At 51.7% G+C, this 26,510-nt stretch overlaps 1 protein-coding gene across 3 annotated transcripts in view; it reads right to left on the bottom strand.

Moving 5' to 3' along the window:
* ARRB1 (arrestin beta 1) overlaps positions 1-26,510 on the bottom strand; it is a 202,473-nt gene that overhangs the window by 95,794 nt on the left and 80,169 nt on the right. For all 3 annotated transcript variants that reach the window (XM_084626225.1, XM_084626226.1, XM_084626227.1), the window contains one exon: positions 6,206-6,236. In XM_084626225.1, the coding sequence (XP_084482351.1) occupies positions 6,206-6,236 (31 nt within the window). The remainder of the gene's footprint in view (positions 1-6,205; positions 6,237-26,510) is intronic.

Below are 26,510 nucleotides of genomic sequence, written 5' to 3'. Positions count from 1 at the left end.
AGCACATGAGGGATTCTCAGGGAGTTGTTTCCACCCAGTCTACGGCTTTTTTACACTACCAGAGTGGCCTGAAGAGTCCTTGGGGTGACTGAGAATCATGCCATCAATCCTAAACTATTGAGTAGCGTCACTGTGTGCTGTTAAGCAGAGGCTGAGTTCCACGCCAGAGGTGGCTGCATTCTGTGCAGGGTGAAGTAGAGAGCTAGAGAGTACATGTACATTTTTCAAGTGCTTTGGGCAATGAAAGCACAGTATGAATGGCAGTCATTTATTCAGACACCCCTGGATTGCTCTAACCCTCCTTTACCAGTTTCTCAGGCCACAACAGTGAAGTTCAAAATGACAAAGGGTCCCACTTTCCTTTAGGGGCCAGATTTTCTGCAGCGATGAGTCCCCATTTAGGGGACGGATTTTCAGCAGCTCAGCCCATTGGGTGCTCTTGTGAAACTGCTTATCGGCGTCACACAGGGAGCTGCTGGGCACAGAGACTCTACCCTTCTCTAAGGGCCTCTATGGGATCTGAGCCCTTTTGAAAATCTGACCCCTATGCGGAAGGCTGGAAGAAATCTAGCCTTTGAAGTCTAAGGGCATCCTTTAAGTTTGGTGGGACAGTTGTACTATGGGCTATTGCAGTCCTATGTAGTGTGACCAGACAGCTGAGTAACCACTACATAGTCACCATAAATAGGACTTCATTAACCAACTGGTGTGCAATCAATAGAAGTAACTATTTCAACTAAAGGCTTCTCTTACAACTGCAGAGCCAGGGCACCGTAATGCACCTGTGACACATGGCAGCTTCTAGCTTTGTGTTCTTTATTTGGCTTGCTATAAAGTTTGGGCCCGATTCTGCGCTCACCTACACCGGTGCAAATCCGAAAGTCACTCCCATTGCACCCAGTGGAGTTAAATCTGTCACAAAGGAGAATCCAACCCCGTACAAGGGCCTGAATCCAGTGGCAGAGAAGCACAGGATAGGAAACCGCTCACTGCTAGTGTGTCGATGGGTACGCAGAGCTTTGCTGGCCATCAGATTTCACTTTTGGTTTGATGGGATGTGGAATAATCTGGTCCGGAGACAGGGAATCCTTTGGGAAAAGGGGGGTGCACATAGGCCTGTCTCTTCAAAGGCTTTTTTTTAAAAAAAAATATATTAAACGTATTTTTGGGCAGTGGAGGAGTAGACACATGAGATCTGGTGCTGGTGGCATGCAAAGCAATGCCTCTTGTTAAGATTGCCTGGGCATCTCCAGTCTCCGGGGCTCTTTTCAGACGTGTCTAATCCAGAGCTGGGGGGTTTTTCAGGGGGATTTTGATGAAAATTCTCAAATTGTTAAATTCAAAAAAATAAACCTGGGAAAGATTTTGATGAAATTTCCCACCTCGTTTTTCACCCAATGCCAAAGCTGGTTGAAATGTTCTGAAATGTGAAAAAAATCTCTTTTTTTCCCAACGTCGATAAATTTCAAACTTTATAAAAGGTGGGAGGGAAACTGTATGTGTGGGGGAGGTCACAATTCCCCCCCTCCCCCCCCCGCTTTACTTATAGTTTTGTCAGACTTGGACATTTGAGGCTGAAATTTGCTGTGTTCCCATCTAAGGCTATGCCTACACAGCAAAACCAGCCCTGCAGCAGGAGGTCCTAGAGCCGGGCTCCACTGAGCCAGGCTGGCGCTGTGGAACGTACACATTCAGGCTCGGGCTGGAGCCTGGATTCTGAGAGCGTCCCTGCTTGCTGGGTTTCAGAACCCAGGCTCCAGCCCAGGCCCGAACATCTACACCGCTTTTGGTCACTCCACAGCTTGAGCTCTGCAAGCCCGAGTCAGCTGATCTGTGCGGAGATATCGGCCTTTTTTTTTGTTTTGCTGTATAGATGTACCCTTACAGGGCTCTGAAAAGTTTGAGCGAAACGGAGCGCTGGTTTTCCAGGACAAAGAAAGCAGAGTACGCTCTTTGATCCTTATAAAGGAGAAAGTTTGCATTTTGGAAACATAGTTCTAGCACCTCAGTAGGACACAGACAAAACTTGAAATTTAGCAGAGGTGTGGTCCTTCCATTGCAGACGTGGTCTGGTGAAAATTCATTTTCATCTGGCCAAGTTATAACAGTGTAAAATGTGCTGCATGCATACTCGCTAGATTTGACAATACGATCACAGGTTTCCTGCTATCTGCTCAAAATGCTCCACTGGTTCTCTGCATGGGCGCAAATGTAATGCAAGAGGAAGCACATTTCCTTATGATCCAGTCTCTCGATATTTCATTGGCTCTGCACCTAAGAAAGTTGGCTCCATATTGAAGGATGCAATATCCATTCCATTCTAAGCCCTGTATTTACTCCCTTCTGACTTTGTCCAAATAACCCTAGTCCATGTTGCCCAAATACTCACCCTTAGCACTGAGAGGCTAGATTTCTGCTGAGCAGATTGCCCAGGCCATTTCTGAGTTAGCAAATACATGAAACTTCTGGCTTTCATGCCAAGCAGCTGCTAATTTCTGTACACACCCTCCTCAAAAATGGCTTCCAACCTGTGGTAACTCCTGGGGGAATTCTGCACAAAAACATTTAAAATTCTGCAACAAAAAATTAAAAATTCTGCATACAATTTTTCAAATTCTGCATATTTTGTGTGTCAAAATAACACAACATAATCATAGTTTCAATTATTTTTGGTTACTTATTTCACAATACCTGTCAGCAAGTATTTCTGTAACAATACAGACAACAAAAAAGGTTCAGGAAATGTTTTTTTGACAAATAGATTCTTTACTAAGCATATTAATACAGAACTGAGTAATAATTCATTTACACTACAATACAGAACCGTATTTCTTCCACCCCTCAGAAGAAGTGTAAACGCTGGGGGGAGTCCAGGTAACAGAGGAGCTGAAGGAGAGGGAAGTAATTGCTGGGAAGGAGCCTGGGTGTGAACTTGAAATTTTGTTGGATATGAGTGGGAAAAGTATTGAACAGGTGTTCTGTTTTGTTTTTGAGGGTGTGTGTGTGCGGGGGGGACGACTATTAGGGAGCTTCCCGCATGCTGACCCCTAGCCTCTCCCATTCAAAGTCAGGCACATCTGCCCTGTCCCCATGTGTCCCTCCACCCCCACTCAAACATCCACTCCCCCATCCCCATGTTGCCTGGCACCCCGTCCTCCTGTCCCCATGTGTCTGTCCCCCCCACTCAACCTCTCCCCTGTTCCTATGTGTCCCTGCACCACCTCCCCCTGTCCCCATGTGTGTGCCCCCACTCAGCCACCTCCTGTTCCTGTGTCCCTGCACCCCCTCCCCTTGTATCCCGTGTCTGTGCCCCCACTCAGCCACCACATCCCTATGTGTTCCTGAACCCCCTCCCCTGTCCCCATGTGTCTCTGTGCCCCCATTCAGCCACCCTCTGTCCCTATGTAGCTCTGCACCCTCTGCCCCATCACCATGTGGCCCTACACCTCCCTCCTCACTGTGGCCTTGCACCTCCACTCCCATTCAGCCCCTGCCCCAGTCTGTCCTCCCCCATTAGCCCTTATGAGCCTCTGCCTGACCCCCACAGCATGCCACACTGTCTGTCTCCCAGTAGCCCCTTTTTCCTGACCTGGCCTGACAGGCGATGCAAAGAAGGCAGGCTCTTTCTCTTCCCTAGCTGGCTGGGAGCTGCGGCTCTGTTCTAGCACCACAGTACCCTCTGGTGGGCAAAAGGCAGAACTACAGCAACATTCCAGCAGAAACTTTCTTCTGCACAAAAATTTTAAAATATGTGTGGCTCATTAATTATGTGCATGTGCAGTAGCACAGAATTCCCCCAGGAGTATGTATTATATTTGTAGTTATGTGCTGCCCAGAGGCCTCAGCCGTGGCCCCACTGCACTAGGGGATATAAACGCAGAGGGAGACACAGGGCTGACAAGTTAAACAGACAAACAGCGGGACGGGGGAAGAGACACACCCAGAGGGAAAGTGACCAACAAAGTCACCCAGCAAAACAGTGGCAGTGTTGGACACTGAACTTGAGTTCTGGTCTCAGGGCTAATGTTGCAGTCATCACTGCTGTGAAGCTGTTACTGACCCAGAGCTGTTGTGATGAACTGGTTCATTAAGAGGGGAAGCTCCAGAGCCTTGTCCATATCTGTTATACCACCTTGTTGTCGTACAGCACCCGCTGGCAGCAGGTCATGTAGTAAGTGCATCTGCCCCAGTTTCCTTTTGGGCCAGCCATTAAAAAGAGAACAGTCTCTCACTGTCCGATACCAAGGCCTGTCCCCAGACGTAATCTATTCATTTATACATACAATAGTCCATAAAACCTTCGTGGTGCAACCACTCGCCTGATTCATGCAGTAAAATATATAGAGGTCCCATGACTGTCCATTACCCTCACCCAGAAATCCCCCAACCCTTGGTTCCTAGTTCTGTTCTGCCCTTGTTCTAGAGTCCCACTCTTCAGGCCATCCACCTGACCATGACCAGTCTCATGACCAACGTTCCCTCTAATTTTTGACAGGCCGTGTGTGCAAAAAATTTCTTCTGTGCAAATTTTTGTGAGCAGGGTGTTTCGCCGTGTGTGTGGGGTTTAGGATCTGTGTGCGCATCCACATGCACACAGCTTAGAGGGAACAGTGCTCATGACGCTTCTACCCAGATTCCAACAATGACATCATGATGGTACCTCACTCTCCCTACAACACACCTGGAAACACCTGAGGAATACTGAACAGGAGGGAAGTGATGGTCCCATGCTAAGGGATTGCTAGGCTGTGTATGAACACCTGGGAAAGCCAAGGCAGCTTGAGCCTTAAGAATGGAGTATCTGGCTGGTGAATCTTGCCCATATGCTCAGGGTTTAGCTGATCGCCATATTTGGGGTCGGGAAGGAATTTTCCTCCAGGGCAGATTGGAAGAGGCCCTGGAGGCTTTTCGCCTTCCTCTGTAGCATGGGGCACGGGTCACTTGCTGGAGGATTCTCTGCTCCTTGAAGTCTTTAAATCACGATTTGAGGACTTCAATAGCTCAGACATAGGTGAGAGGTTTTTCACAGGAGTGGGTGGGTGAGATTCTGTGGCCTGCGTTGTGCAGGAGGTCGGACTAGATGATCATAATGGTCCCTTCTGACCTTAGTATCTATGAATCTATGAATGTGCCAGCCTGTTAACACCCAGGGTGAGAATTTCCTAATTTATATCCTACCTATTTAGCATATTAAGTCTAAATAGCATTTTGTTTATTTGCTAGGTAATCTGCTTTGATCTGTTTGCTATCCCTTATAATCACTTACAATCTATCTTTTGTAGTTAATAAACTTGTTTTTGTTTTGTCTAAAACCAGTGTGTGGAAATCATAACTGGGGTCAGAAAGCTGTTGCCTATCTCTCTCCACACTGAGGGAGGAGGTGAATTTCATGAGCTTATGCCGTACAGTTTTCTGTGAAGTGCACAACAGTATAATTTTGCGTTTTCACTCCAGAGGGGGGTGCATGCCTTAGGAACTGGGAGGTGCCTTAGCTGATCCTTCCCATGCAGAGCTGATCTCAGCACCTATGTGTGTAGCTGCAGCTGGGTGTGTCCCTACCTGTGTGCTGGTGAAAGTGTGAGACCAGGAGTGTGTCTGCAGTTTGTCACAGCATTACAAGGTGAGTGGGAGCCCAGGCTGGTGGGTCAGGGGGCTCAGTGGTACCCCAGTTCCAGGCAGCACCCCGAGGGGGGGAAACCCCTCACAAACCCCTTATAGCTCAGAAACCAAAGGCAAATAAAAAAAAAGCCCAAAAGTCATTATTTTTTTAAAAAAAAAATCTCATTATTTTTACACCAATCTCAAGATTTTTTTGGACCTGACTCATGATATGTGAACACCCGGGGCTGTCAAGACTGTGTCCAGATTAGAATTTTGCAGTGTGAGGCAGGGGCCATTGCTTCCCATATCTTCCAAGAAGCATCTAGCAGACATTTGGGTACCATAAAATGAAGAACAAGCTTCCCTATTTTGAAACAAGCATTGTACATTTTGTGGTTTAAAAATGCCGTATCAGCCAGGTTACTTACTTCTGCATTCCCTTCATTAAGCCTCATGCATCCATTTCGCAGCACATTCAGACACTGTCACGTCACGGCCACACAAGGGGCCCTCGAATTTTGAGAGGGCACACTTGAAAAAATGGCTTTTGACACACCCCGCTCTTGGCTTTCAAAACCCAAAGATACAAGGATGATGGACTCACCTTTCCATTGGGACTCGCTTTCTTAAATACTCTGCAAAACAAGGAAGGGAAAGATTTGTTAGCAAGAACAGAAGAGAGACTCTAAAACCAGGGTGAACTTCACAGGTGCATGCAGCTGTACTGGCATAGTAAACCGGGGTAGCCAAAACACAATATAGGCAAGCCCAGGGCTTATTGAGGCATCTATATATATGGATTTTGATAGAATCTGTCTGTCTACCCAGTACTTAATCCTGTAGTACCAGAGTCCCTAAAGTTTGCTAGAAGCTCCCATCAGCATGAGCTGATCTTTTAACACCTTCTCCAAACTGGACAAAACCCAGCGGAGTGCAGTCATCACTCAAGCAAGCCACCCACTGAAATCAGCAGCAGCTGGGCCTGAGTTGTGACTGTGAGTCTGTTTAAAGCCAGCAGTCTTCTCAAGGGGGGGGACGGGAGCCAATGATTGAATTCTGGCAGCACATTTTGCAGCTAGCACTCACTATTTTAAGCTAACAGGAGGCCGTGTGGTCTAGCAGAAGGGTGCTAGGCTAGGGCTTGGGCCACTCGCGTTATATTGCCAGCTTTGTGTGACCTTGGGCATATCGCTCCCCCCGAGCCTCAGTTTCCCTATATGATAGGGTGGCCCCTCCTCTGGCAGACTCCAATACCCCAAGGATGCCTGCCTTTGTCCCCTTTAGTCACGCATGCAAAGGAATACTGCCTCTCTCAGTAGAAAATTCAAATCCTTTTATTCACAAAGTGCCATAGTCAGCAGACCCCTCATGGGAAAATCAGTTCCTCCCAAGGGAAAACCCAGACACAAGTGACTCACCCGAGGGTGAGTAACCCCTCTGCCCTGCTTCTCTCAGCTCCTCTCCCAGCACCCCACTCTCCAAGTCTCCTCCCTGAGACTTCCAGGACCCATGTCTCCCCGTGAGCCTTCTCCTGCAGCCCACGGCATTCCACTCCCAGGCCTCCTCACTGGAGAGTCCTACCCCTGCTCCGGGGATCCCCCTCCAGAGTCAATCCCTTGCTTCTAGGCCCAGCTTGCCCTTGCCAGACTGGTTCTTCCCCTCATTTCCCAGGGCCCACTGCATGAGCCTTCCATCATCATCATCATCATCATCATTCATTCATTCATTCATTCATTCATTCCGTCCCTCCTCAGTCTGTTGTCACACAGCTCTCCTTTATAAAGGCCAGGTGCCTTCTCTCAAGCCCAGCTGGGAGACAGCTGGCCAGTCACCGTGCTCTGGACCCTGCTCCCTCTTAAAGGGGCCTGTCACCAGTTCAATCAGGATACCGTGCGGTGCTGTCCTGAGCTGCCTGGTGTTGCTGCTCACCTGAGACACCAACCACCCTGCACAGGGCTGTCCCAAGCCACTTGGCATTGCTGCTCGCCTGAGCTCCAGGCCACCCGGACTAGGGTCAGCTGCCCGAGCCCCGTGCTGCCATTGACTGACTGCCGAGCCCCACGGCGCCTGGAACTGGGGCTGTCCACCTGAGCCCCATGCCACCCTGGGCTGGCTGCCCGAGCTCCACACTGCACCAGGGCTGACTGCCCGAGCCCTGCACCACCACGGGGGCTCAACCCACTTGTTTGTTCCCTTTGCTCTTGCCAGCTGATCCGAGCAACTTGCAACAGGCCAGAACAACGGGGCAAATGCCCATTTTTGCCCAAAAAAGTCAGCATGTCCAGGACAGGGCTTAAAAAAGGGCAGTGTCCCAGCAAAACGGGATGTATGGTCACCCTAGGCCTGCGGCCTTAGAAAACATTCTCTCCAAAGCTGATGCTCTGTGCTGAGTCTGATCCGTTTGCTCTGGGGTGGCGAGAAACCAGGGAGCATTGAGGGAGGAAGCAGGAGAAGTCTAGGATGAGAGCTTCCTTCCTGGTGGATATGTGAGGTGGGATTTGATAGTAACCTTCAACTACCTGAAGGGGGGGGTTCCAAAGAGGATGGAGCTCGGCTGTTCTCCGTGGTGGCAGATGACAGAACAAGGAGCAATGGTCTCAAGTTGCAGTGGGAGAGGTCTAGGTTGGATATTAGGAAAAACTATTTCACTGGCGGGGGTGGGGGGTGTGAAGCACTGGAATGGGTTCCCTAGGGAGGTGGTGGAATCTGCATCCTTAGAGGTTTTTAAGGCCTGGCTTGACAAAGCCCAACTGGGATGATTTAGTTGGGGATTGGTCCTGCTTTGAGCAGGGGGTGGGACTAGATGACTTCCTGAGGTTCCTTCCAACCCTGATCTTCTACAATTCTATGTTAGCATCATGCAGCTGAGGAAGATGAAAATCCCTCGGAAGAAGCAGCCGTGCTAGGGGCTAATCCTCACCTGACTGCTAGTGACAAACCGCCTGGTGCTTGGCAATGGACCCCATGTTTCCGCTGCACGTCCAGATCCCAGCTGCCATCAGAAAGTCAAACACTGGGGGTTTCTTTAAGGAGGCTGGTGGAGTGATAATTGTGCCGAGCTGGTAGAGAGGATTTGCTACTGCAGGTTGGGAATAATTCACTGCGTCCTCCTGAGTCTGACTGCTGTAGGAAATGCCGCCGGAGAGCGTCTGTCTGGCTAGCCTGTGACGCTGCTCATCGCCGAGGGACCCCAGCGCCTCCCAAGGAGTAAACACAGAGCAGCTCTGCCATGGTCACCCAGCATCAGTAGCAGAGCCGGGAGAGAACGCAGGCAGCCTGACTCCAGGAAGCTGTGCGCCTAATCCAACACCCATTGAAGGCAAAGGTAGCCATTCCCTTGGTTTAAATGGACGTTTAAGTCCATTCCATGGATAGAGGTGGGGTAAAATTAACTGGGACTCCCTATGGGGCTAGTGCCCATTGCACCCAGCTCTGTCTGCTTAGAATATCTGCACCTAGACTGACGGGAAAGGAATCTGGTGTCTCTTTAATCTACCTGAGTTATCTGAGAACAGGGAATAAAGGAGATTAGTTATGGTTGATATAACTTATTTGGACTTTGAAGAAGCTTTTGGAAAGTCCCTCATGAGATGCTATTAGGGAAACTAGCAGGCTGAGAGGTGAAGTATCACCCTAGATTCACAATGGGCTAAGAGACAGGAAACAAAGGTCTGGGGCTAAATGGTCAGTTTTCATCATGGCTAAAGGGAGCAGATGCCAGAAGGCTCCATGCGAGGGATGGTGTTTAGAGTAATTATTAATGCTTTAGAAGAGGGAGAGAATGGGGACAGGGGACATGTGCAGATGACACAAAGTCACTGAGGTTAATCAGGGCTAGAGAAGGCAGAGAGGAACGTCAGAGGGATCTAGAGGAGGTATGGGGATAGGCACCGTGATGGCGGTGCCAGCAAATGCAAAGTGAGGTGCCTTGGGAGGAGCAATTTGAGATTGTGGCATACATCGCTAGGATCTGACAGAACTGTAACCACTTGGGGGACAAACCCGGAGGGCCCAGTGAGACCCTCTAAGCCACCTGTGCTTTGCTATCTAGATGTACCAGGGTCAGTTCTGGTCACCCTATCTCCCAAAAAGATGGAGCAGAAAGACAGGGGGCAGCTGCTGAGAATAATTAGATAGGCCTGGCGAGAATCCCACAGCTGGAGAGACTGAAAAGACTGGAGTTGTGTAGCTGAGAAGCCAAATGAGAGGAGGTATAGGACGCGCTGACTGGTGCAGAGAAGAGAAATCAGCTGCTCCTATTTACCCCTTCATAATGCAAGAATAACCCACTCGTGAGTGTGTTACAAGTCACCCTGTGTGCCGGACCCACAGAGGATATAAATTGTGACAGCCCGTGACTCCGGCACCTTGGCTCTGGAGGTGCCTGGTTCCATGTCCGGGGTGTCAGCCCAGGGACCAGCCACTGCTCAAGCACCAGCGGACGTTAACACTGATAAATAACTATTCGTTGCCCACTGTGGGGACTCACAGATTCATAGAATCATAGAAGATCAGGGTCGGAAGGGACCTCAGGAGGTCATCTCGTCCAACCCCCTGCTCAAAGCAAGTCCAATCCCCAACTAACTCATCCCAGCCAGGGCTTTGTCAAGCAGGGCCTTAAAAACCTCTAATGAAGGAGATTCCACCACCTCCCTAGGGAACCCATTCCAGTGTTTCACCACCCTCCTAGTGAAATAGTGTATCCTAATATCCAACCTAGACCTCCCCCACTGCAACTTGAGACCATCGTTCCTTGTCCTGTCATTCGGACTCTTGCACCTTCTGCTGCAGTACGTGGTGCTGGCCATGCTCCGAATCGGGCTGCTGGATTCAGTGGGGTGTTGGTCTGTTCCAGCCTGGCAGCTCCTAGGAGCGGAGACGATCTGCCAGAACTTCCACAGGCTGTTTCAGAATATCACTCATGAGTTCTTGCTATGATTCATTGTATGGAACAGCACGTTGGACTCCCAGTCAGGGGCCAGAACCCTGTCGGTGCTGTACGGACTATCCCAAAGAGTTTATTCTCCACGTAATCTCTGTAACAACGGGTAAACATGCCAAGGAGTGTACAGGGTCCCAGCTCCCGTGGCCTTCCTGCCTTGGGCTAGGCAGGGCTTGGGATTTGCTCCTTCATCTCTATTGGATCCAACATACCCAAAGTGTTTTAACAGAATCCGGGTTAGACAAAGACCAGGTCAGCCAGCCCAAGACAGGATCTCTGTGTTAGAAAAACATCTGTCCTTTACAAAGGCTATTCCAATGCTTCTAGCACCGGCTGGCACTCAGCGCACTGCGGGAACTTTGGCTGAGATTCTGAAGGGGCTGGAAGGATTTAGGCACCCACTGGAATTCAATGGGAGTTGGCCACCTACTTCCCTTCCAGGAGGTTCCCCATGTCACAGGGTGCCACAGAGGCGGTGAGTGAACTGACAAGCCCAAGGGTCCGTTCCAAGTCACCCCCCATTGGAATAGGAGCTCAGTTGCTTTTGGCCCACCACAGCTGATGGGACGCAGCGCTATGTCCCCTGTTCTAAAGTGAGGTTGTCACATTAATCAGGACACTCTATGGGAGACCTGTCTTTCCTTCACGTGTCTCACACCCTACACAACACGACCGTTACGCAGCACAATACATTGCCTCTGAGCTTGCGGGTCACCTTTGTGTGTCAATTTCACCAACTCTCCCTCCCCTTTCAGAGGCCACCTGTCAACATTGGGCAGCTCTCACCCACCTAATCCACCCTTCTGAAAAGGCTCATAGACTCAGCTACTGAGAGGCAGTGTGCTTCAGTGGGGCAGGCTCTGGCCCGGGAGTCAGGGACCTGGGTTCTAGTCCCTGCTTTGCTGCTGGGTGAGCTTGGGCAAGCCACTTCCCCCCTCTGTGCCTCAGTTTCCCTTCACACCCTTTGTGTTGGCTATATAGATTGCGAGCTTGCCAGGGCAGAGCTGGTCTCTCTGCAGGTTTATACAGCACCCAGCGTGATGGAATCCCCATCTGTGTCAGGGCCTCTATCGTAATGCTAATAAACAACCACAGCATGGGAGAGAGAAGATGACAAGCCGAAACCCAAACTCAGTCTTGCTTTATTGACTCAGCAGCAGCTAAATGCTTTGTGTCGAAGCTTTTCCCAGTGCTAAGAAGCGTCAACATCTTTGCCAGCCCAGGCTCCCCTGCCCAACATCACATCTTCAGCTCTTGTTCTCCCAAATGGGTTGTGTGCCATCCCGGTGGAGAGCCGGATTCCCCGCAGAGGTTGGGGGTTATTGTTTGCACACAGTGCAGCTGGAGAGAGGTTCTTTGTGCTTCTGTTCCGCTCCCCATTCGCTACGCAGCAGCAACTGCTTCACGGATGCTCAGAGAATCGCGGCATAATTGGAACAATACTTCCCTTCCCTTTGAGGTCCCTGCTAGCTCTGCTGGCTCCTTGTCATGTCAAAGGCAGTGCAGTGGCATCCTACCCAACGAACGCTGCCTGCACTCTCCATTTCACTGCTAGAGGGTGGCATCTTCCCCTCCATCCTGAGGCAAAGGTACGTGGGGTCAGCGTGCACCACTGTGGTGACAGTGTAGCCTAGCGGTCAGAACACAGGAGCAGGGCTCGGGATGCGTGGGTTTTATTCCTAGCTCTGGCGTGTGCTGTGATTGCACGTCACTTGGTCTCTCCACGCTTCAGGTTCCCCCAGCTACAGAGTGGGTGTACTAGACCCTCCCAGGGGGATTGGGAAGCTCAGTTCATGAACACTTCCAGAGCTTTGTGATCCAGGGGGGAAAGCCACCCCGGGAATCTCAGAGTGACTGAAAAAGAGAGAGGTTCTCCCTGCAGACTGTGTGGAATCAGCCCCTCAGCCAAGCTGTCTCCGTCATCAAAGCGAGCGCTGGCCGGTTTATGGCGCTGTGCATCCTCTGGGCTTCGAGGGCAAAGGCTCCCCCACTCCGTCAGCAGGCTGCAGGCGTGAAGCGGCAAGAGGCAGTGGCAGGAGGGTCAGTGCTCCTTGCTCCGGCCCAGCGACAGCTGCGAGAAAGGCAGGTGGGGACGCTGGGGACTCACCTCTGGCTCCTTGCTCACTTTGGCCAATTTGCAGGCTCCTTCAGCCAAAAGAGCGAGGGGGGCTTGGCGGATGACCAGCGAGGTGCCAACCCTGGCCAGGGCCTCTGCTCCCCGCTCACTGAGGGTAGCTCTGCAGTGGGGCCCGAGGGAGGCGGAGAGCTCGCTATGCACACGCAGGGAAGTGGAGCAGGCGGGTACGCGCGCCCACAAACAGGCCGGGAAAGGAACCCCGCACACAGGTGAGCCCAAACCCAGAACACAGAGATGCTGACACAGGGAAAATCAAAGCTCCCAGAGAGGCACTACACAGACACACCCAGAAAGATGCATGCCCACCTGACCACCAAAAACGCAGCCGCACGTGCCCACGAACACAGAGCTAGCCCACCCCCTCTACAGCCTGGCTTTGCTCAGTTATAGAATCAGAGAAACATAGAATATCAGGGTTGGAAGGGACCTCAGGAGGTCATCTAGTCCCACCCCCTGCTCAAAGCAGGACCAACCCCCAACTAAATCATCCCAGCCAGGGCTTTGTCAAGCAGGGCCTTAAAAACCTCTAAGGAAGGAGATTCCACCACCTCCCTAGGGAACCCATTCCAGTGCTTCACCACCCGCCTAGTGAAATAGTTTTTCCTAATATCCAACCTAAACCTCCCCCACTGCAACTTGAGACCATCGCTCCTTGTTCTGTCATCTGCCACCACTGAGAACAGCCGAGCTCCAGCCTCTCTGGAACCCCCCTTCAGGTAGCTGAAGGCTGCTATCAAATCCCCCCTCACTCTTCTCTTCTCCAGACTAAATAACCCCAGTTCCCTCAGCCTCTCCTCGTAAGTCATGTTCCCCAGCCCCCTGATCATTTTCAGCCTCCCCCCCCCACCCCCAGCTCTCCCCCTGCCCAGCTTGGTGTCATGTCCTGAGGACAGCGAAGCATTTCCATCTCCTCCCTGGCCTGCCGTGCCCAGAGCAGAGCACCCCTCTCCTTTGCAGCAACTGACCCAGTTTGCTGTGTCACAAGCAATTACCGAGCCCAGGAACTCAGCTACGCAGCTCCTTCCCTGGAGAGAGCGAGGCGCTACCGCCAGGCCTTTGCACAGAACACACGCCCGCTCGCCAGCATTCCCTACGGACCAGCGAGCAGCCTGAGCTCCCATCACCTTCACAGGAAGCACTCAGCTCCTGTCTATTAACCTCTGGTTGCTGCAGCGACTGGCTCGAACCATCGCTATTTAGCCCTCCATTCTAAGGCTCCCCAAACCACTGAAGTACCCGAATCCAAGCCCACGAATCCAGGGCAGAGTACGACCATCTCCATTTTGTACCACGAGGTGCCGTTCAACGCAAGGGATGATCACACTGAAAGTCATGGTCCAGAAGCTTTACAATCCCACCTGCCCAGGTGGATTGCAGGGGGAAGCATCAAGTCCGTGCACAGAAAGAACCAACCGGCAGGACAAGCTGGTGTGTACAGCAACCGGGTCCGGAGGGAGTACTGAAAAATATGGCCCGTGTACGCCATGTTCCCCTCTAGTGGCTAGTCCACACAGAGGATAACAGCCACCTACTGCTGCCAGCTAATGGAGTTACTTCTTTAAGTTCAGGTAACAGTGGGGCGTGCGCTGGGGATTTAAATGGCTCTGAAATGCAACCTGAGCCTGCATTAAAAGGCAGTTGCAGCGAAGTTTGCCCTCCACAGTACCCAGGGACTGGTGGTCTCTGACTGGGAGCACTGCAGGAATGGGCCCATGCGGACTAACGGGGGAGCTGCTCACAGATGACCTAGTGCTGTTGATCTTTAATTAGCAGCTCTGATTCCATTAGTGCTTCCCGCCCACCCCCATTATTCACCTGAATCCAGCCCCCGGCATATTTTACAGCACGCCCCAGGCAAAGGAGGTGAAAACGCATTCCATTTTCCTGGAAAAGCTCATATTTTAGTCATGCCTGTGTAAGCAGTGTCAGGATGAGCTCCACCCTGACATCTGGTGGTGAGGTGTGGCAAGTTGTGGAAAAGAACTTCAGGGGCCGATCTCATTTGCATAGGCACACCCACCACGCCTAGAATGAGACCATAGCTGCCCAAATGGTCACTTTGGCTGCTGTGGGATCCCCAGTGTCTCTGTTATTGGGGCAGGAAGAATAAATTGTTATTACCCTGATTATGGGAACTGTGCTTGGAACTGTACGTGGCCTTTTGTTATGATGGAGGGATTCACCATCAACTAAGTAGCACTCGCTAGGCAAGGGTCATGGGTTCCAAAACTGTGTGAATGGAGAGAGGCTGGGGACAAGTAGTAGTACTTGGTGGCATGGGCCCCTTGGTGAGGGCCTTACATGCTGATTGCACTTCCTCCTCTCTCCACTGTGGAATATCAGAGCTAATTTTGATTTCATTAGAAGTCTAGTTATAGGCTGCTGAGCTGACTTTGGGCTGACAGTGCACCAGCACTGGGGCTCCCCTGCTACAAGCTGAATTCACCTAAGAGCTGAAATCACTGAGTGTTGTGTTAAGTAGTGGGGGAGCCTGAAGATATATTGTGGAGCAGTTTGCGGGACGGCTGGTGAAGCAGTTCGACGCGGAGCAGTGTGTGGATGGCAGGAGCTGCTTGTGGGCCGTGGAGCTGAGTTTGTGGGGCAGCTGAGCGAAGGAGTTCGTGGGGCGGCTGACGGAGCGGAGCGCAGCTGAGCGAAGGAGTTCGTGGGGCGGCTGGCGGAGCGCCGCTATGGAGCTATGGGGCGGTCAGCTTCAGATCACGTAAGGTGCCTCTTACCCCCGTCCCATTTCCACCCAGGTTGGGAGGTAAAGCTCCGCCGATAAACTTTCGAACTCTGGGGCTGCCCTGACCAGGGACAGAGACTTTTGGGGCATTGGACTTTTGGGGTTGCTGGACTCAAGAACCAAAGGGAAAAGGGCATGCCCCAATTTGCCTGGGGTGGGGTTGTTTTTGCTCATGGGTTGTGTTATGAATCCTGTTGGGGGTGTTTCCCCAACATAATGCCACATTGTTTCTCTCTGTTATTAAAAGACTTTTGCTACACTCAGACTATGTGCTTGCGAGAGGGGAAGTATTGCCTCTTGGAGGCGCCCAGCGGGGGTGGTATATATTTTTCCCAGGTCACTGGGTGGGGGCTCGAGCCGGTTTGCATTGTGTTATTGGAATGGAACCCCTAGATATTGAACCCGGCCCTTGTTGCTGCCAACTCTGACGGGCAGAAGGGTTACATTTTTGGGGGCTCGTCCGGGATCGCCTGGGTCAGTACCCCTCGCAAGCACCTGTTGAGTGATCCACTACATTGGGAAACAATTTATATTTTTTTTTGTTTGTGCTTATATTTTGAGGAAATTACTGTTTGTATAATGGCTAATATGTCAGGTTTGTTGGGCCCTGGCTCAGCAGCTTCTAGCTCGGAGGCTGCAGCCTCGGCTGATGATTGGACAAAAGCTCTGGGGCAAATATTGGAAAAGGTTGTGCTGCCCCATGCTGAGTCAGACTCTTGTCGTAAGTTAAGATTATTTGCTGGGGAGGAGGAGTTTGAACCCTGGTTAGAGCATACCACTGAAATGCTGCAAGAGTGGGCCGTACCAGATGCAGAAAAGCGAAGATGCCTTATAGAGAGCCTTGGCGGCCCAGCATTAGATGTGATTCGCACCCTGAAGCTCATTGACCCTGGGGTCAGTGTGAAGGACTGCCTAGAGGCCCTTGAACACAACTTTGGGAGCGTAGAGGGCCCTGAAGACAGCTACTGTAAGTTCCTTAATTCCCGACAACAAAAGGGCGAGAAGGCTTCAGCCTACATACAGAGACTGGAGAGACTGCTTCAGAGAGCTGTCATGAGGGGAGCAGTGACTGCTGAGCAGATGGATCAGACCAGACTGGCTCAAATTGTAAGAGGAACTCAGTATCAGAACCCGATTCTACTTCATCTCCAGCTAAGAGAACGACGGGAACATCCCCCAAGTTACTCCCAGCTGATAAAAGAGGTCAGAGAGGAGGAAGAAAGGCAGGCTGCCAGTGAGTTTTGGGAAGCCCAAACATCGGAGCCAGCCAGCACAACACCACTGCAAATGGCCAGTGTACTGATGGTGAGCACCAGAGAGGAACTTGCCCAACAAATGCAGGTCCTGACGGAACGGATAGCTGAGCTGCAAAGTACCGTTGACCGAGTTAAGACTTCTAGGAATAAGAAGCCTCAAACTGTGGCGATTGAGAAGCCCGCACTTAGAGCCACCATCCCCCCCAGGCGAAGGGGGAAAGGTCAATTCTTCTGCTACCGATGTGGTCAGGATGGACACAGTGCTGCCAAGTGCCGTAATGAAGAAAACCCCTCCTTAGTGTATGGAAAGCTGAGGATCAGTTGGGAGAGATCCGGTAGCTGCCAGAGGGTCTGGGGACGGGGACCCCCCAGGTCTGCAGGATTTGAAGATTCCCCCAGAAAAGACTGTCCAGCTGGGATCCCTGCAGGACTGATAGGGCCTCGAGCAGAGGTCATGGTGAGGATCGAAGGGGTGGAGTGTAAAGCAGTGCTTGACACTGGATCTCAAGTGACTATTATATTTCAGTCATTCTACCAACAGATGCTTAGGCACCTGCCTATACAGCCACTGACTGGCCTTGGCCTATGTGGCCTCAGCATGGATGAATACCCCTATCAAGGGTATGTCATAGTGCACCTGGAATTCCCAGAGGAGGTTGCTGGGGTAAGAGAAGAGGTAGACACAGCTGCCTTAATATGCCCTGACCCTAAAGGGACTTCTGATGTGTCTGTGCTGATAGGGACCAACTCCAGTCTCTTCAAGGTACTCGCGGATTACTGCAGAAGGCGGGCTGGGGACCAGTACCTGAATACCCTGATGATCCATACGCTTTGTGCTGAAGCCTATAGGAAAATTGAGAGCGCTAAAAGGGACACATCTGAGCTACCGCTTGGGGCACTGAAGTACGCGGGCACAACCCCCTTAGTAGTGCCTGCAAGGACGGAGCAAGAAGTGCTTGTCATGAGTACCTGTCTGAAAGGCAGTAAAGGGACGTTAGCAATGATAGAGCAGCCGATGGGAGGAGAGCTCCCTGAAGGAGTGCTGGTCCCCAGTGGAGTCATAACCCTACCTGCTGAAGCCCAGGAAAGGGTGACTATACTGATTGCTAATGAAACGAGTCGTGATATTTTTGTGAAGCAAGGACAAAAGATAGCAGACCTCTTTGAGCCTGAGTCGATTGTAAAACCCCAGTATGAAACTCCACTTTCGGCAATAGACCCAGCAAAGTTTGACTTTGGAGATTCACCAGTGTCCGAGGACTGGAAAGATCGCCTGAGGAAGAAACTTTGTGAAAGATCCAAGGTCTTCTCACTGCATGAGTGGGATGTGGGATGTGCAAAAGGAGTAGAGCACAATATCAGACTACATGACTCTCGACCTTTCAGGGAGAGATCTAGGAAGATTGCTCTCTCTGAGATGGAAGATGTGCGACATCATCTTCAGGAGCTGGCTGCGAATGGCATCATTACAGAGTCCCGCAGCCCATACGCCTCACCCATTGTGGTAGTCCGCAAAAAGAATGGGAAAATCCGGATGTGTATTGACTACCGCACCCTAAACAGCCGTACTGTGGTCGACCAGTACACTATGCCTCGAGTGCAAGACGCCTTAGACTGTTTGCTGGGAAGCCAGTGGTTCTCTGTGTTGGATCTTCGAAGTGGATACTACCAGATCCCTCTGGGAGAAGAAGATAAGGAGAAGACAGCCTTCATCTGCCCATTAGGGTTTTATCAGTTCGAACGCATGCCCCAAGGGATTTCTGGAGCACCTGCCACCTTTCAACGTCTCATGGAGAAAGTTGTGGGAGACATGAATTTACTGCAAGTGTTAGTTTATTTGGATGACCTGATTGTGTTTGGAAGAACCTTAGAGGAGCATGAAGAAAGACTTCTTAAAGTGCTTGATAGGTTGGAGGATTATGGTCTGAAGCTTTCAATTGACAAATGCCAGTTCTGCAGAACCTCAGTGAAGTATGTGGGTCACATTGTGTCCCAAGAAGGTGTGAGTACCGATCCTGATAAAATAGAAGCACTCACTACATGGCCACGTCCAAGTAACTACAGAGAACTCAAGACCTTCCTTGGATTTAGTGGCTACTACCGCAGATTTGTGAAAAACTATGCTACGATTGTAAAGCCTCTGAATGATCTTACCAGGGGACATCAGTCCAGCAAGAACAAATCTAAGTCCAAGAATAAGGGGAGGTCCCCAAAGCCTCCTGTGCAGAGACACTATGGCCCCTTTGAACCATTTGGGCCACGGTGGGATGAGAGATGTGAAAGGGCTTTTCAAGAAATCATTACTTGCCTAACTCATGCTCCAGTCCTAGTTTTTGCTGACCCAAGCAAACCATTTATCCTGCATACTGATGCCAGTTTGGAGGGTCTGGGAGCAGTCCTGTACCAGGAAGTGGAAGGCAAATGTAAACCTGTAGCCTTTGCCAGCCGAGGATTGTCTGATAGTGAAACTCGCTATCCCACCCACAAGCTGGAGTTTTTGGCCTTGAAATGGGCCATCACTGAGAAATTTCGAGACTACTTGTATGGTGCTCAGTTCCAGGTGTGGACAGACAACAATCCACTGACTTATGTGTTAACAAGTGCTAAGCTGGATGCTACAGGGCAGAGATGGGTGGCCGCCTTGGCTAGCTATGAGTTCAGCATTCAGTACCGATCAGGGAGAAGCAATGTAGATGCAGATGCATTGTCCAGGCGTCCGCAGGCTCCAGAAGTTGCTGTGATACCCACAGATGGAGTGAGAGCTATTTGCAGTGTGAGTCGCCGAGAGCCAGAGGCCCGTGAAGGCTTTCAGGGATGTGTTGCAGAAGCTTTGGGCCTGCCCCCTGAATGCATGCCTTCTGCTTCGGTGAACTATATTGCATTAGACCAATCTCCTTTGCCCATGCTCAATGCGGCTGACTGGCAAGAAGCCCAGCGGCAAGATATTGACATTCGTGATACACTACTTGCCAAAAGGGAGGGGCGAAGCCCAGCTGCGGTTGTCCCACCTAACCCGGAGGGTAAACTACTATTGAGAGAATGGACCAAACTAAAACTGATTCAGGGAGTGCTACACCGAATGACCACTGACCCTTTACAAAAACAACGAGCACAACTAGTACTGCCAAAAAAGTACAGAGCCCTGGCCATGAGGGCCCTGCATGATGACTTTGGGCATTTAGGGATGGAGAGGACCCTGGAACTTATTCGTAGTAGGTTCTATTGGCCCCGAATGGCTGAAGATGTTCGCAGGAAATGTGAGACTTGCGCTCGATGTGTTCAAAGGAAAACTCTGCCCACGAGGGCTGCATATCTCAAGAACATCACCAGCAACAAACCTTTGGAGTTGGTATGCATTGATTTCTTGTCTGTGGAGGTAGACAAGAGGAATGTTGGAAACATTCTAGTAGTGACTGACCATTTTACACGGTATGCACAAGCATATCCCACACGTGATCAGAGGGCCACCACCGTTGCTCGAGTATTGTGGGACAAATATTTCTCAGTCTATGGATTCCCGGCTCGGATACACTCTGATCAGGGGCGGGATTTTGAGAGTCACCTTCTGAAGGAGGTGCTGAAGATAGCAGGAATTAAAAAGTCTAGGACAACGCCTTATCACCCCCAAGGTGATCCTCAGCCCGAGAGGTTCAATCGAACCCTATTAGATATGTTGGGAACTTTGCGACCAGAGCAGAAGGCAACCTGGAGCCAGCATGTCGCATTTCTGGTGCATGCCTACAATGCCACAAAGAACGATGCTACGGGAGTCACCCCATATCTCTTGATGTTTGGGCGAGAACCAAGATTACCCATAGACTTGTGCTTTGGTGTATCAGAGGATGGAGATAGCTATGAAACTCATCAGCAGTATGTATCCCGACTAAGAGAAAAGCTGCGGGATGCTTATCGCTTAGCTACCGCTGCGGCTCGGAAGAACGCAGACCGCAACAAACATCGATATGATGCTAGAGTGCGTTCGCAGGAGCTCCAGCCGGGGGACAGAGTCCTGCTGCGAAATTTGGGTATTGCTGGCAAACACAAGATAGCTGACAGATGGAAGGCAATACCTTACCTGGTGATGGAAAAGCTGGGAGATCTGCCGGTCTACAAGATCAAACCTGAAGACGGTCCAGGGCAAATAAAGACGGTGCATAGAAACCTTTTGCTCCCTGTGGGGGAATTGGTAAGCACCCCTTGTGAGATGGGCCACGGCAGGGCCGCCGGGCAGAACAGAGGTGCTAGACCAAAGCCGCCATCCAACACAGACAGTGGGCCCCCTGCAACTAACTTACCCCTATTCTGCACATCTGAGAGTGAGTCTGAGGAGGAAGACACAACCCTGGTGTATCCTGGGATGGAGACAAGATTTCAGTCTCGATCAGCTGAACCAAACGAGAGTTTTCCCTCTTCCGCCCTAAACCCAATGGCGGAACTATTTAGGCCCCTTTCTGATACCCCGGTGCTGCTGATGAGACCCCCCTGTGATGACAAACACAGGTTATTGGACAATGGGGACAGACAGGTAGAGGATGTCCTGGGCACCTTGGACCCTCCAGCGTTAGAACTAGGAGTGCAGGGGCCTACGCCAGTAGCCGAGGGACCCTCCAGGGAAGCCTCTCCATCCGTCACTCAAGAGGATGTTCCCCCTACCTCGGCAACAGAGATTCTCAATAGACGAGACAGGGTGATAAGACCAGTGAAACGGTTAACTTATGATGCACCTGGGGTGACTAGTGAGGAGCCAATACATTTAGCACACAGGCTTGTGGAAGCTAAAGTGGGCTTCCTGAGGCCCTTTGGAGGAAACCAATGAGTTGGTATAAAGGGAGTGTGATTTGTCGGGACGACAAAGTCTCGGCTGGGGGGAGGATGTAAGCAGTGTCAGGATGAGCTCCACCCTGACATCTGGTGGTGAGGTGTGGCAAGTTGTGGAAAAGAACTTCAGGGGCCGATCTCATTTGCATAGGCACACCCACCACGCCTAGAATGAGACCATAGCTGCCCAAATGGTCACTTTGGCTGCTGTGGGATCCCCAGTGTCTCTGTTATTGGGGCAGGAAGAATAAATTGTTATTACCCTGATTATGGGAACTGTGCTTGGAACTGTACGTGGCCTTTTGTTATGATGGAGGGATTCACCATCAACTAAGTAGCACTCGCTAGGCAAGGGTCATGGGTTCCAAAACTGTGTGAATGGAGAGAGGCTGGGGACAAGTAGTAGTACTTGGTGGCATGGGCCCCTTGGTGAGGGCCTTACATGCTGATTGCACTTCCTCCTCTCTCCACTGTGGAATATCAGAGCTAATTTTGATTTCATTAGAAGTCTAGTTATAGGCTGCTGAGCTGACTTTGGGCTGACAGTGCACCAGCACTGGGGCTCCCCTGCTACAAGCTGAATTCACCTAAGAGCTGAAATCACTGAGTGTTGTGTTAAGTAGTGGGGGAGCCTGAAGATATATTGTGGAGCAGTTTGCGGGACGGCTGGTGAAGCAGTTCGACGCGGAGCAGTGTGTGGATGGCAGGAGCTGCTTGTGGGCCGTGGAGCTGAGTTTGTGGGGCAGCTGAGCGAAGGAGTTCGTGGGGCGGCTGACGGAGCGGAGCGCAGCTGAGCGAAGGAGTTCGTGGGGCGGCTGGCGGAGCGCCGCTATGGAGCTATGGGGCGGTCAGCTTCAGATCACGTAAGGTGCCTCTTACCCCCGTCCCATTTCCACCCAGGTTGGGAGGTAAAGCTCCGCCGATAAACTTTCGAACTCTGGGGCTGCCCTGACCAGGGACAGAGACTTTTGGGGCATTGGACTTTTGGGGTTGCTGGACTCAAGAACCAAAGGGAAAAGGGCATGCCCCAATTTGCCTGGGGTGGGGTTGTTTTTGCTCATGGGTTGTGTTATGAATCCTGTTGGGGGTGTTTCCCCAACATAATGCCACATTGTTTCTCTCTGTTATTAAAAGACTTTTGCTACACTCAGACTATGTGCTTGCGAGAGGGGAAGTATTGCCTCTTGGAGGCGCCCAGCGGGGGTGGTATATATTTTTCCCAGGTCACTGGGTGGGGGCTCGAGCCGGTTTGCATTGTGTTATTGGAATGGAACCCCTAGATATTGAACCCGGCCCTTGTTGCTGCCAACTCTGACGGGCAGAAGGGTTACACCTGCATCAATTTTTCATCGCCACACTCCTCCTTTTCCCCCTCCCTCCTTCGGGAAGGGGGGAAGATAGAACGGATTTCAATTCGGCATAATGTGACTGCAACAGAAATCAAGGCGCAACTGAGGGAGCGGGCCAATCACAGCCGCCTCGCGGCTCTGGCTGGGGAGTGGGCAAGAAAGGAAGCCGAGCCTGCTGCAAAGGCGTCTGCAGCGCTGGATCCCAGGGGAACACGGGGCACTGGCGTTGTAATGGCAGCCGTAGCTGTCTTCTGCTATTTCCTGTCTACGGATCAATGAAGGGCAGCTGAAATCCTGAGCTGCCAAGACAGAATTCAGAGGCCTGCAGGCTCTGAACCAGCTCTAAGCTCACTCAGGGCATCATGGGGGTCACTATGCGGCCGGCCAGGAGGCTGAGTCAGCTCACGCTGCTGCATGGGCCAACAAGTCTGACCAGATTCCAGAGCCACTTTCCAATCTTGGAGCGGGGGGGGGGGGCGGGGGGGGGAGGTTTGGCAAGATAGGGGAGCACACACGGAGGTCGCTGCCAACACCAGCGATTCACCGGAAGTTTTTATGCTCGTGCTGACAGCGGTCAAAATGTTTTCTTGCAGTGACATGCTGGGGCAAGCGGGATGCATCAGGAGAGGATGAGTCCTGGGAGCTGTGGATCAGACTCGGCGCTCATTGGGGCCATATGTGCTCCCCCCCACCAGAGGCATGCTCCCCTGAGCGTCCCTCCCCCCTTGATATTCAGCATACGCTTTCCTTAGGCACATCTCATCATGCCTACAGATAGGGTGACCAGACAGCAAATGTGAAAAATCAGGATGGGGGTGGGGGTTAATAGGAGCCTATATAAGAAAAAGACCCAAAAATCGGGACATCTGGTCACCCTACCTAGCGAGCCCCCCTTAAGCGAAATCACCATCATTTAACTTCCTCTCGGCCATGTTATACACGTAGGGCAAAATTCTGCCCCCTGCAACCCCAGCGTACGGGCTCTGATTGCCAGGGGTCCACACCAGTACCACGGAGCCCACAGCACTTAGCTCCTGTGGTCTTTCCCCCTGCTCATTTCTGAACGGCATCCAGTTCCTGGCACACTTGCTCCCAACATGCCCAGAACAGAACAGTCCCCCCAGGTGCTGTTCCTGTCCGGCTTTGTGCTGCTGCGGACGCAGCTCGCTCCCCACCGGGCCCATCTGCTGCCGTTTGGCTTTGCTGGCCCTGGTTGTATCTGTGGCACGTTCACCCCACTATCGCTCAGTGTCACGCCTTCCTGAGAGTCTCCCAGTTCCTCTGCTTTCACCTGGCTCCCCCACAGTGCATTAGCCTGCATTTCTCCTCATGCCAGTCCCTGTTCCGCAGTTTCTAACCTCTCCCACTCCCTTCGGCTTCTTCTCCGTCCGGGTGTTTGCAGCTCCTCACGCGTCAGTGTGAGCTGCACACGGACATGCTCTCCGCTCCCTTTTCCAGGTCACTCATGGCGATGGTAAATAAGACCAAACCCAACACCGATCCCTGAGTTATGTGCCAGCAGGCAACTCCCCCAAACAGATACCACTAATGTTTAGCATTACACTTTGGCCCAGATCCGTGGCTGCATGGCAGTGGCATTCAGCACAGTTCAGAGAGCTGGGGGTGGGCAGGGGGGAGGGTAGACTTATACCATCTTTACATCTGTCAGTCCTGGGTCCAACCAGTTACCCAAGTGATCTCTGGCATAAAGCGGAGCAGCCTCAGGGTTGTTCTACTTTGCACCAGCTGCCAGTGGCCCCAAAGGGCATAGAGACACCTCTCCCACACCCCCTGTTCCTGGGGCTGGTCGCGGAGATGGGGTAGGAGCAGCTTCAGTAGTTCTATACCATCTGGAGATTTCCACGCACAAGGGATCTCCTCCCCAGTCCAGGAAAGCAGCGCAGCAGGACAAGACCTGTCTCTCCATCTATAGCACTGAAGCCAGCTTTCAAACCACCAGACAGTGTTTCTCCCCAAATCAATTCAAATTAATTCACTGAGGGAGATTCTGAGAGACATAGTATCAAACCCTCTGCTCCACTATGTTGGGTCTGCTACTTCCCCCCTTCATTCGCTCATCGGGCAATTTGCCCAGAGACATGACACCAGATCATGTGGCCCCGGTAGTTAGCGCTCATGCAGCTGTCACCCTTTGGCTAGTTAGTGATTCTTCATCGTATTTGGGCCGTTCCTTTGCTAGGGACAGACCCACAGCGTGGAAACAACCAGGGTCCCTCTGCTTCCTTCCTCCAGAAGCCGTAGCCCGTTTGCCTTTCTACGCAGCTGTCTGATCTCCCGCTCGGAAGAACCGTCAAAGGAGCAGTAAGACCTTGAGCAAATTGCCTCTAAGATGGTGCAGCTGTGAGGGACGGAGGCTGAGACAAAGCCATGTCGGATTCAGGAACTGCACTGAGACCAGGAGCAATGTCAGCAGAACCAAGTAAACCTAGATCAGCCCTGACAGGTGTTCAACCTGTTCTTAAAAACCTCCAGTGACGGGGATCACAGCCCCCTCGGGAATCCGTTCCAATGCGGAACTCTCCTTAGAGTTCGACATTTTTTCCTAATACTAACCTAAAACTCCCTTTTGGCCTCTACTGAGCCAGGCTGGGCTGAGCTGGAGATGGATGCCATCTGGAGCTGAGTTAATCCCCAAGTATGCAGAGCAATACCATGGGGCTAACACTCCTGGTGTTACGGTCCAGGTTCCTACTTACTCCTCCTGCTGACGCACTTAGATGATTTTGCAGTTAAGAGCCCGGGAACTGGGAGGTGGGAGTTCAATTCCTGGCTCTGACTCCCTGCATCACTACAGCTCCGTGCCTCAGTTTACCCACCGGTGTAATAGACACAAAACCACCTCCTTTGTAGGTTTAGACTGCAGGCCCTTCAGGACGGAGATTCTCCCTTACTGTGTGAGTCCAGCACAATGGGGCCCTGATCTTAGTTCGGCCCTCTAGGGGTGTCCCTCCCAACTGACCCCAGCCAGCAGACCGCCGAGCAGCAGGTCGGGCAAGGTTCCACTTAAGTCAGTTCATATGGCCTTAGCCTCAGAGCCACCAAACCTAGAGTCAGAAAACCTGGAGCCCTGCTCAGGCAGTGACAGAGGGCTTGCAAGCTGTAGCAGCCAGCTCAGCTTCTGGTCGTCCCCTAGTCAACTGCATGTTCCTGTTTACAGGGCCCAGCCCCAGGAGGGGCAGGGCATCTTGACTGCCCCAGGTGGCTTTGGCTTTGTGCACCAGGCTGTCCCCAAGGGGGGCAGTACACCCCGTCACAAGGGGCTACCGTAGCACCAATGATAATGTCTGCATTGACCCCACAGGGCTGACGGATCTGTCCCAGCATGCACTGGGCCGAGGGTAAAACCGGGGATGGGTTTGCAGGGGTGGCCGGCGGCGGTGGGTCTGCCTGTCTCTTCCTGGCTGTTCCACAGTTCCAGCCAGGAACCTGGAGGGGATATTGCTGAGTTAGGAGGAGGCCACGCTCTGAACCCCACTGGAACGTCCCGAAGGAAGCTAGTCTCATTCGTAGGCACCGTGCACTGCAGGAACCGTGTGCTGGAGTCACACAGACCTCACAGGCAAAGCCGAGTGCAAACCCAGCTCCCGATTTATTGCACAGTCAGGACAGTCCTCGCCACACGATCATGGCCTGTGGCAGA

Source organism: Lepidochelys olivacea (assembly GCF_965140295.1).
Source record: "Lepidochelys olivacea isolate rLepOli2 genome assembly, chromosome: 1".
NCBI lineage: Eukaryota > Metazoa > Chordata > Testudines > Cheloniidae > Lepidochelys > Lepidochelys olivacea.
The sequence above is the reverse complement of the archived record's forward strand: the minus strand, read 5'-3'. Positions and strand labels throughout refer to the sequence as shown.